Source organism: Macrobrachium rosenbergii, chromosome 29, assembly GCF_040412425.1.
Source record: "Macrobrachium rosenbergii isolate ZJJX-2024 chromosome 29, ASM4041242v1, whole genome shotgun sequence".
NCBI lineage: Eukaryota > Metazoa > Arthropoda > Malacostraca > Decapoda > Palaemonidae > Macrobrachium > Macrobrachium rosenbergii.
The window spans coordinates 11,413,107-11,425,853 of record NC_089769.1 but is presented as its reverse complement, the minus strand read 5'-3'; the positions used below and the strand labels follow the sequence as shown (position 1 = coordinate 11,425,853).

Here is a 12,747-nt window from a genome sequence, read left to right as displayed (position 1 = left end):
GAGTTTCTCATTTTCTAATTAATGGTGCATTTGTTTCAATTACTGCCCCTCTGTGTCATCCCGTATCGTATTTTCTTAAATCTGTTCCCTCTATGCCAAGTTAACATACCTTATATCTTCAGTGCATTAATTACATTATTTTTTATATATTTGTTATTATTGTCCTTCTTCGTTATGTGTTTCAGCCTCTTATTTCTTTAAAACTTCATTAAGATCTCTCTCTCTCTCTCTCTCTCTCTCTCTCTCTCTCTCTCTCTCTCTCTTTTGTTTGTTCAGCTTTCTTCATACAATTATTTTCCTGTTTTTTTGTTTTTCGGTTTCTTTAATCTTTCTGTCCTTGTGTTTTCGTACAATTTTGTCCCGCCATTCATTTTGTTAAGCCTCCATTCGTTTGCAGTTCTGTTCTCCCCCTTGCTTTTATCTTCCTTGATGCACTGCTTCCCCGCTTCTCGTTGACTGTGGAATGACCGTTTCTAATCGCTGTGCCAGAATTTTCCTTCCTCCGAAAACAATAATTTTCTCCCCTTCCCTTTTTTCCTCTGCCATCCCCTTCTCCTCCACGTGTTTGTTTCTTTCACTAACGGAGGTGCTCCTTCTTTGAACTGATTCAATCCTCCTCTTTTATGGCCTGCATTCTGTTTTTTGTGTTGCCGCTGTTATTTCCCATTCACCTGCATCCATCTTCCTCCATAACTTTTCTTTCCTCTGCTTCTCTGTTTTTCTAGCAAGGTTTAGCTCTTCTCTCCGTCAGCGTCTGTTTATTCCTCTGTTGAGTCTTTGTTGTGATTTATTTTTTGCTTTTACTTCTAATAAATTTTCTTGGAAGAGAAGGCTAAGTGGCAGCGAACTGAATGTTATGTACATAATACATTTTTGTGCAAACTCTCTAATTAGAAAACGTTTTATAAATAAAATTGAATAAAAAGTCTCTTCTTATTTTTCAAATGTTCCAATTAGAAATTTGTTAGTAAGTGGAAGTGTGTGTAAAAGCTGTAAGGACATAGTGCTTAATCTCTAATTGGGAGGCATATCTAATGGAGCTTCTTCTTCTCGCCCAAACGTTCGAATAATAAGACGTTTAAAACAAGAAACGTTCAGAAATTCGAGTGGTAATGGGAGAACCATTAATCTTTGTTTGAAAACTTTAATTGCGGCATTAACAGTTTCATTTACATAAAGCTCCCTTTTGCCAAAAAAATGGATTTACTTCCCAGAAATGATGCTAACTTCCTTTATTAACTTCAGCTTTGAAAAGATGATTTCGCTTGCACCAACGTAAGGAACGAAGATTACATCTGTAGTTGAATCCTTTACAGTTTCTTGAATAAAAGTGCATTCTTACAAAATTCAGCAAAATGGTACTTAATAAGCAGTATAAGTGGTTGATCATGAAGAAAGAAAGAAAGAAATTAACTCCTTTTGCGAACGTGTTAACTACACTAAATAATCATGTCACAGATAAAATTTTGTAATTAGAACGTTTAAAAACTAGGATGAGTCCAATTAGAAGGGTATCGATGAGAGATAGGAATTTCCATTCCTTTGCAGCTTATATCGCTAACACATTTTTCATTATAAAACATTTTCTAATTAGAACGTTTGCGCTAAAAAGCATTATGTGCATAATAAATTACCTGGAAGAAGCTTTCGGGCAAACGATCTAGCAGATTGAAAAGGCAGAAAAATGTTGGACTCATAAAACAATTTGTTTTTTCTTGTGAAACTTAAGTCACTTTAACAGTAGTATCCCCCATCATGCTCACATATTCCGGCGCACCTGGCTTTTTTGGTAAGAGAAATAGTGACACGACACGCTTTTTCACTGAATGAAAATAATTACTGGTTAATAATTTTGAAATAAACATTTATTACTCTTGTAAAATAATCTTGAGAGGCTAGAGGACTTTTGAGATTTGTTGCTTTTCTGATTAGCTTGACAGGGTGGAACTCTCTTCAGATGAGAAAGGTCCCTCGTTCTTTTAATAACTTTGTCAGCGAAGAGTGCTTTTGAGATGAGAAACGTAAGTAGCTTTTGCAGTAACCGCGGAAGAGTGAAATACTCTTGAGGTGAGAAACGTCTGTTGCTCTTGTAATAATCTTGAAAGAGTGGGGCCCTTTCGATATGAGAAACGTCTTGTTGCTTCTGTGATAGCCCTGATGGAGTTTTGCTTTCAAGATGAGAAGTGCATGGTATGGTGAACCTGGTGCACACACCGAGCCCCTAACATATAATCCTGCAAACTGCAGGTTAGCAACTGGGCAAATGGGAGTTGGCTAGTGCATTCAATTCCTTTTATTGACCAGGAAATATCTTCAGTACATTTAGGGTCTTGTGACTACGCTAGTAACATACAATGCAAATTTTGACACCATTCAGTATAGCCTTATCTTTTCTCTGATGATTTTTGATGTTGGTACATGTTTTGTTAATTTCTGTTTAATGGTCTGTGTGCTTTTAATCTCTTCAGTCACTTGGAAAGATAATATAATTTCCATTAAGGTACAGTAAATTCATTGGCACGAAATGGGCGGAGATGGGTGGGAGAGGTTAAGGGGGGGGAGGGAGTGGCGACCTAAATGAGTAGCAACCACTAAGAGACTGTTGGTTACAGGTGAAGTATTAATGCTTGATTGACAACTAATAATTGTTGCCAATTATGGTATTCAATAACACGCTTATTTTCCAGCTAAGAAATTAAGTGTGGGAACGGGATAAAAAAAGTGGGCTGATATTTCTTCAAGAAAACTTTATCTAATTGTTTGTTCAAGGGGAGGATTGGAACCCGTTGTATAAGAATAAAACTTATCCCTTGGTTGACGTTCAGAGGCAAATGTAATCATTATTAGAATTACCTCTCTATTTTCTAACTTAAGACTTTGGAGAGGGAACCGTAGTTTAGGTTATATTAGTAAACAGTTTTTTAAGGAAATTTTATACTAAGATTTTTTTTCCGGAACATGAGTTAGAAGTGATTATATGAAATAAATCAGAGCCAGACTTTGGAGAGGGAAAATTAGGTTAGTAAATAATTTTTAAGAAATTTTATACTATGATTTTTTTTTCGGAACGTGAGTTAGAAGTGATTATATGAAATAGCATCAGAGCCACTTCTGCGTCAGAGGCCACGATGAAGGTATTGAGGACAGGTGGCACTCATCATGCACACAGGTGCTGTAGCCGGGACTTTGACCAATGGCCTGGAGGATAACCGGGCCTTGTAGAAATTTGCAGGTCGACCCACATGCCACACATTTTAGAGGGCACTGTTAAGACAGTAATAACTGACGAGGACAGAGGGGATGTTTCCTTGTACCTATCTAATTGTTATCTTTGATTAAACAGAAAATGTAAGGTATTGACTAGAGCAGCACTGTGGGTCGCGATCAAGAAGCTAGTCAAAGAGGAGGTCCCTAATAGATCCGGCCCGACTCTTCTTTTGAATGTTTGCTAAAGAATTCTACGGGAATATTAAACATTTTTTCAAAGAGTTCCATATTGACAATCTTCGGAGAGTAATTTATATTACGTAAAACTATGAAAACGAGGTTATTTTATGCATGAGGAAAACACACCTAGTACCGGTACATTATTTATTTCCTCCGTGAACACATTTATTTTAATATACAGATATACAAAACTGCCGTTCCTAAGGAACCTCATTTACAAACTTTGATTAACATAAATCACCTCTTCTCCCTGATGATTCTAAATGATATTTACAACACATATTTAATACTACAAATGGTTATAATGGCAAATTTCATGCCCACCAGTTTGAACAAAACATTCAGTAACGTCGTTGGGTCGCAAACGGAACTGCAGACCGTACACGAAAATTCAGAAACTGGAAATTAATTTCTCTGTTTGCCCTTAAGATGTTAGAGACATGAGCTATTCTGCAACATCGTTTGGCTCAGAATTTTAAGAACGAAGTGTTCAGCCTGTCTGGCGACTTACGTTGTCTCCAGTTGAAAATCAAATTAAATTAAAAGCTTTAAACTGTTATAGTATGATATATTTTCAGTGATTCAGTTAGTCGATACAGCATACTAATGATGGTGACTTCGGAGTGAATACGAAGCAGGAGAATGCCTTTCCTTTGCCAAGTATTAGAAGACTAATCATATTTCGTTCCAGTACATTACCCAGTGCCGGAGCGTGCGACTCGCCATTTCATAGGTATACAAAAAGAAAAGATGAACCTAGATTTGAACATGTAATATACAGTATGGAGCTAATATACCCAGACAGTTAATTGTTTATGAAAAAAAAAAATATTGGTCGAAAGTATTTTGGCTGAAATGGAACACTTTTTTTTTTTTTTGACCGAACCATGTATATGAAATACTAATGTGCTCTTAATTTGCAGTTTAAAAAACAGTCATTAAAATTTATTCTTTCTTTGGAGTTCGTATATATACGTAAAAAAAATTCCAGTATGATATGTCGTGAATTAGTAAGTTGATTATTGATACAGGGCTACTCGTAATTTGGAAGTAAAGCCGTACATATTCTTACACACGCCTCATATATAAAAGTGGATATCATCAATCACCTCTCTCTCTCTCTCTCTCTCTCTCTCTCTCTCTCTCTCTCTCTCTCTCTCTCTCTCTCTCTCTCTCCACACACACACACACACACTTAATGTACATCTTTACTTTTAAAAAACATTCGTTTTCTTAATTTCATAATTACATCCTCCCTTTTAGGTTCAAGGTCCCTGCAGAACGTTGGCTTAGTCATAGGTATCTTCCTTACATTAACCTTTTGTCACGTTTTAATTTTTGGCTTGTTCGATTCTTTGCTTTTCATTTATCGTATGAAACTTGTTTTAATTCTTACGATCGGCGATAGCTATTCATCATCCCAGAATGACCTTATGCAGTTTACCATACACCGTAATTCATGTTAATTATCATTTACATGCTTACACTTACCAAGAATTACAACAACAGAAACTTCTTTATGATTTGTTTACATTACACTGAAATGACTCAACATGACGCTACCGTTATACCGTACAACTCAACCGTATAATGTACTGTATTTACAAAACTACTAATCCATCAGGCATGTGGAAGAATATTGTCGTGTAAAGCACGCATTTGTATTTGAAAATGTAATAAATTTTTGTTACATAATATTAGAACATTCGCTTACTGGAGTCCAACCCCGTTTAAGTTCTCTCCATTAAAATAGTGTTATTGTATTTATTGGTCCATAAGTGACTCTAATTTTCCACTTATTGTTAAACTCCTGCCTTTTACCTGTTAAATGATTTACATTTACAAATGATGTCTCAAGCAGCTCCCTTGCTGAAGAGGTCCGTGTTTATTTATAAGAATTTAATGATGTGTATGTTTTGTTTTTTATTTTGACAACTGGAAATCTTATTGTACAACATTTGTTGTAAACTGGTAACACCTAACGACAATAGATCAACAAATCTTTAAATATTAAACAGCCCCAGTAACCATGATATCTTGAGAGAGGTTGTGCAAGTATAGTCTTTTCGTTTTCTGAAACAAAAATGTAAAAATTTAGTTGCTCAGTATTGAGTCACAATCCATTTACCTGATTTGTTTGCAAGGAGAATGAATGTTTTCTTTTCTTGTAAATACTCTTAGACAATAATCATGAAATCCCCTTATGCTTTTCAAATGTTTTTCACATTAGCTCAAGTGACATTAAACAGATTAATAGCTTACACCAATACAAAGACAGAACGTTCAAACAAACTTGAAGCTACTTTCAGTACTGCTAATGTCCAGCACGTCGTATTAGATTGTCAAAAACATTTTGGTCCGCAATTCCTATGTAGAAAAGTTCATCTTGAACTAGTATTAAGTTACATCCAAATTCTTCCCCCTTTGAGGTTCCCACAATATTGACCTTATATTCTAATAATCTATTTACTGGTATCCCAATCTCGTACTGTGTCTGTGTGAAGCTTGAATCAACAACCAAGGAGCCGCTGATTCCAGAAACATCGGATTGATTCGCGGTCACTGCCGTTGGGAGCAATGGCGATAGTAGCCTTGTGCCAGAAACGAAAATGCTCCTCGTTTTTTTCATCTGTAAGTGAAGAGAGAGAGAAGAGGAAAATGCAGACACCAAGGGATGGCCTTGAGGAGGTTCAAGTCGTCCTTCGAAGAGGTGAGGAGACAGAAGGCGACAGCGGTCGTGATGCTGAAGATCAAATTATCGTGCACTTTGGCAGCTCCGCTGCCCGTGGTCTTCATGGCCTCTGGAGTCTCGCCTGTGGGTTGAGAGAAGAAGAGTTTGTTTACCATCGTGACGTTGAGAATTCATTGCAAAATGATAAAAATAGTTTTGTCTGCTGAAAGTGATAAAAAATAAGAGTGGCAGTGGAATTCTGTGGTAAGAAGACACGATGCAGTCTGAATAATATATAATGGCAGCAGTTACCTGACTAAGAAAACTGTTTGAGCAGTAATCAGACAGAAATATTATATTCGTTACCCTTCATTACAGGAGTTTTGAGATTGCTGAGTTGAAAGATTTCCTAAGAAGGGAATGTATATCTCTTTCATTTAGCATTGACGACTAACGAGATTTCGATTTGAGCTTCAGGTAACTCGTCTGTTTATAAAATTACCAAATAATATGTCATGGATGTCATAGAGCTACAGGTTCCATTACTTGAGTGATTCCCACCGTTAATGTTACAACCATTTACATTCGGTTATCGTTACCCTCAGGAGTTTTACTACTCTTGAAAACTGTATTTCACAGCAGAAATCCGCTCAAGGCCCTTGGGCCTCGAGAATAATAATCATATAAAACTTGACTGTCAATATTAGTAGAGAAGGATTACTCCCTAAATGTAATGAAAATATTGAGGAGTAAATAGATTAAATGGTCATAATGAAACAAAGCCGCAGGATATCTTACTCTCCAGGACGTGGACTACGACGGAGACCTTTTTGGCATTGGCTGGCTTGCAGGAATACCTGCCCGAGTCTACCAACGTGGCATTGTGCACCAGGAGAGACGACCTCGTCAGTTCGCCCCTGTGCTCAGTGAACACCTGGATCTCGCGGCCTCCTCTCCTCCCGTAGTTCACCAGCTGGAAGAAAAAAAATGACAAGAATGATTTATGACAATCTGCAGAATAGAAAAAACAGCTAAAGGTAAAAATCTATTGTAAAAAAAATGGAGGCAGATTGGAAAGACTTGTGGAAACGAAAAATTAAATATTTTACAGTCGTAAACTGTAAGCAATGTAAAATATTTAACCTAGAAAGAGCAGAAAATTTTTGAGAAAACATTTTTTGTAGAAGTCGATGTTTCAAGTAATATAAGCTATTACATTAACTATTATATTGAGGAATAGGAAGATTGAAATACAAGATATTTTGAAGTTCGTTGAGAGGGGTCATCTGCAATGGTTTGGGAATTTAAACAGAATGGAAGAGTTGTGATATCCAGAGAGAATTTTGTATTGGAAACCAAAAGCGAAAAATCCTTTTGGAGAACCAAAGAGGAGATGGAAGGGGAAATCTGTCTACATTTGTGAAGGAGAGGTCATTTTTAAAGATGGGTAAGGAGTAATGAAATGATGATCGCCGAAAGGACGATGGACTGACAAGTTTATAATTAAACAAACTTAATGTTTCTTGAAAAGTAAAATGGATAGGGGTGAAATGGATAAGAAAAGACTCCCTTCTCCTAATCATAGAAGTAGTGTGAAATGGAGACAACATCATTATTCAAGTAGTGTTATATGTATGTATGTATTTCATATATAGATATATATATATATATATATATATATATATATATATATATATATATATATATATATATATATATATATATATATATGTGTACTCGTGTGTGTATTACATATGTGATCACTTGTCCTCCTTTTTCCATTACACCTTTTTTTCGTTTTGCAAACGATTCTCCTATTGGGTTTTTCCTTGTTCGATAAGAATGTTTGCTCGTCAGTAAGAATTATAATAATTATACATTATTGACATTACAGTCAAAACGATGCCTTAAAGTATCTGACAATAATAACATCAGTCTTACCTTGTCTCTGTGATACCACAAAATGAATTCCGGCGGCGTGGGGCTGAAATGGACCACGCAGGTGAGATTGAGGGAGCTGCCCTTGTCCAGGTAGACGCTGCCGGCCCCCAGGAGCTCTGCCGAAGGCACTGAAGGGAAGAGAGGGAAATCTTAGAATAGAATATTGGTAATTATGTTAAACGAGACAATGTAAGGTCGGTCACACAGCGTTCTGCCCAAACGCGCGTGATCATGCACACACAATGTGTGTGTTTTGTGTGTGTATACATAATATACATCATATATATATATATATATATATATATATATATATATAGAGAGAGAGAGAGAGAGAGAGAGAGAGAGAGAGAGAGAGAGAGAGAGAGAGAGAATTAATGGTAATGGAAAGGCACCAGAATACCAGAAACAGGCATTCCTTAAAAGCATGGCAACAACATTATGGTTGTAGTTACTTTGTGGCAAAGGAAATACAGGGTGTCCATAAAGTCTCTTTAAAATTTAAAAAGTATATTACAAAAGCAAATGAACAAACAAATATGTGGAAATTATTACAAAACGAGGAGTAAATACTGAAGTGTTTTTGCCTCATTTAGTACACCTCTATATCGGCACCATTAGTTGCATGAAGCACGCCAAGACGGTACTCGATTTCTTGCCATGTTCGCTGGAGCGTAGCCTCATCAATGATGGCAATGGCATCAGTGATTTTGCTTGAGATCGGTGATGTCCCGTATCTTTGTTCGATACACGATTATCTTTAACACATAACCCCGTAGAAAGAAGGCCATGGGAGTGATATCTGGTGAACGAGGTGGCCAGGGAATTGGGCCATCCCTTCCAATCCACCGGTCTGGAAATGTTAGATTCAGGAACGCACGAACATGCAGTTCCCGATGTGATGGCGCACCATCTTGCTGGAAAATGATGGTTGGTTGAAAGTCATCTAAGTTGTGGTGCCACATATTCAGCCACAAGGTCAAGGTAAACATCTGCAGTAATTGATGTCTCGTTGAAGAAAAATGGAGCAATGATTCACACCACCTTTGGACTATCTCGGTGGAGTTCCCTAGTCACATGGGGATATTCTGATTCCCAGTTTCTCACGTTACGTGTGTTCAGTTTCCCTGAAGCATGAAAGGTTGCCTCATCACTAAAACAAATTCGTTCCAGCATGTTAACTGCAAACTCTTTTCGTCTTGGTTTATCATTTGGCTCGAGTGCCTGCCTGAGTTGCACTTTATAAGAGTACAATCGCAAGTTCTTTTGTAGGACTTTGTGCACTGTTGAACGTGGTAGCTGTAAGTTTCTGGCAGCAGTACGGATGGACTTTGTAGGAGAACGATCAAAGGCTTGTCTCACACGATCGATGTTTTCTTCAGATGTTCTTGGTCGTCCACTCCTCCCTTTATCCAACACTGTCCCTGTCTCCATAAATTTCTTGTGCCATGCACGAATTGACGGACGTGCCCGTGGATCTTTTCCATGCTTAGTTCTGTAGCTTTACGGAGTCCGCGTATCCGATTTTGTTTCAGTAAACCATGAAATATACAAATGCAATGTGATTAATAAAATCTTTGATAACTGCTGAGTACATAGAACAAACCTGATTAAGATATCTCATCAATGGCTTTTGTAATATATTTTCTAAATTTTAAAGAGGCTTTATGGACACTGTAATATTTTTATAGTAACAAATAATGTCATGTTCTTGCGTCACTGAACTTATGTATTGAAATTTCGTTAAAGTATATCAGCCAATCAACTGAAATTTAAATATAATGTAAAATGAGATTCATTAAAACTGATATTAAAAACAGGATGTTTTATTAAGGAGCTTTTTCTGCTTCAGACTGAGATTTTGTTGCAAAATGCAGACATTATGATAACTGCCATGCTTTTTACAAATGTAAACATGGTAATATAATGAGCCGACTGTTGCGAAATCAGTGCTAATTAGCGACTTCAAAGATACCAGCCAAATGTCAGAACATATTAGGATCTTTATTATTTGCCAATTTTATTTCATTTTCCTTTTTTATTTTGCTTTGAAGGTGCAAGTTACTTAGCCTCCATTTTCATTATATTGGTTGGAAATGAAGGCAATTTATTCAGCGTTGTTATTGGTTTGAAAATGAACCCAATTTCATCTTTATTTATATATATATACTGGCGGGACTTCGACCATTGCTTAAGACCGCAGAATTTGAAATGGAAGGAGCAATTGTTTTAGTGGCGAAAGATACTGTGATAGGACCTGATTGGAGGCAGTAAAGATCAAAGGTTAATGTAATTTGAAAAAGAAATTATTAGTAATATAGAAAAGTAAAGAGAAAACCTTGACGTTGAGCAGAAGTTAGATTTTCACTAAATGAAACTCTTTGAGATAAGGGAGAAATATTTCTGCCAGAACACGAAAATATTTTAGGTAATAAGAATATTTTATATATAATACAAACATATATATATGTATATATACTGTATATATATATACATATATAGAAATATCAGCACACAGTTACGTGTGGAACAGAAATAAATATCTGACTCACATCAGGATCGAACCCAGGTCTTTCAGTCGAAAGACGAGACCGCTGTCCACCAGGCCACACAAGTCACAAAAGAAGTTGGAACCTGTGTACCACTGTACTTAAGGCTTTACCTGGGCAGGCTAACTGCCTGCACACCAGCGGGTTTTCCCCAACTTCCCGACTCACCAGTGACCCAATTGACAGCATTTCATTCGAATTATCCTTTCTGAGTGAATATGATAGAAATATCAACACAATTACGTGTGGAACAGAAATAAATTTCTGACTCATGTCAGAATCGAACCCAGGTCTTTCAGTTGAAAGACCTCGGTTCGATCCTGATGTGAGTCAGAAATTATATATATATATATATATATATATATATATATATATATATATATATATATATATGATATATATATATATATATAATATATATGAATACTTACAGATTTATTCATAAAACTGAGAGGTTGCAACTAACATTCAGAAATTTATATATATATATATATATATATATATATATATATATATATATATATATATATATATATATGTGTGTGTGTGTGTGTGTGTATGTGGTATAATAAAATACGAAGATTTTGTTTTACAGATCTATATCAGTTAAATATTGTGTAAAGGGATTGAATGTAAATGTTAAGAGAGAACATTTATCTCCCTTCAGTAAGTGACATGTAACCTGAAAGAGCCACGTGCAATGGCGAGACTCTTACTGTGGTATGAGTGTATGAGTATAATTATATTCAACCTTTTAAGAACAAAGAAGATGGAAAACAAAGACACAGTATATATGCTTAGATGCTTAGTTCCTTTTAAAGAAAAGAATATAATAATCCGCACACATTATTTATATTGCAAACTAGTTGTTAATGCGTATTGTAAGATTTGACGCAGTGTTGGGAACTCAGGGCTATTTTCTGCATGGGTCGATCTCCTCTAGTCATATATAGAAGCCCAAAAGTGAATGATCTTATTTTTGGAGCAATGATACGCTGTGAATTTTATTGTGTGTATGCGTATGCTGCACGAAAAGGAGGAAGATAAATAGACAGTTGCCAAAACAATAAAAATCATTTTGCTATTTCCCCCGTGAAATCCAAATCGGGCGTTGTCTTTACCGTGCAAACATTGATCAGGGAATATGAAAAAGTTTGCTGTTATAAATGGCAGAGGAATACGAACATGCAGTGGGCTGATGATGCACTTCGCAATCATTGCATGTTTATGTCCGAAATCAGTGTTTTCTATTATTCAGGGTTCGTCTGTGTTGTTTAAATGTATTTTCATCTCTCACCTTGTTCAAGTTGCCTTCATGTAATATTGAGATGAGTTTGCAGCTTTAATTCATCGCCACCCGAGATCGTGAACTTCCTCTTAATCACTTTGAATCATACTTACTCATTCAGGATATATATATATATATATATATATATATATATATATATATATATGTGTGTGTGTGTGTGTGTGTGTGTGTGTGTGTGTGTGTGTGTGTTTATATTTATATATTCTGTGCGTGATTGTTTTAACATACATACGTCCATAAGACTTGTAGTGCATTGGTTGTGAGGATGAAAGGATACAGCCTCATTTCACTAAAACCCATTGTGCCCTTACTGACCTATACAATGAATTATGCACCTGATATTTGGTTGACTGTGATGGGTTGCTTTTAGCCGATGATGGGCGTGGTACAAGCAACCTTATCCCAGTCTGTTAGCTAGGAGTCTGGAGAGAATATGCATTTTCCACACAACTTACCAATTACAGATGACATTGCCCAGTATTTTCTCATTTTTTCTGCTTTTCTTAAGCATTAGTATATATGTATCATCCTACTCTTTCGTATGATTGATCCTTGATCCCCTTTTTCCTCCGAGAGCTACCAGATTTGCTGAACAGCAGCACCAATATGCAGTAAATGTGCCTGACTGTCGAACTCCTCAGTTCCAGAGGTCCTTTATTCCTCACACCGCTGGACTGTGGAACAGTCTCCCTGAGGTTCCGCGCGATTGGAACCTCAAAAGTTCAGGCGAAGATGCAATGCATTACTACCCAAATACAATTCTCCTTGCATTTTAATAACTTACATTTTTATCTTTATTAATTTGTTAATGTATTTTTTTTTCTTTTTTAATA

At 36.3% G+C, this 12,747-nt stretch overlaps 1 protein-coding gene across 1 annotated transcript in view; it reads right to left on the bottom strand.

Moving 5' to 3' along the window:
- Positions 1-3,577: 3,577 nt before the first annotated feature.
- The window catches only part of LOC136854592 (zwei Ig domain protein zig-8-like), a 32,322-nt gene continuing 23,152 nt past the window's right edge, over positions 3,578-12,747 (bottom strand). Inside the window, exons 5-7 of the mRNA XM_067131036.1 lie at positions 8,060-8,187; positions 6,917-7,091; positions 3,578-6,260 (exon numbers count right to left, since the gene is read on the bottom strand). Of these exons, the coding sequence (XP_066987137.1) occupies positions 6,073-6,260; positions 6,917-7,091; positions 8,060-8,187 (491 nt within the window). The 3' untranslated portion in view covers positions 3,578-6,072. The remainder of the gene's footprint in view (positions 6,261-6,916; positions 7,092-8,059; positions 8,188-12,747) is intronic.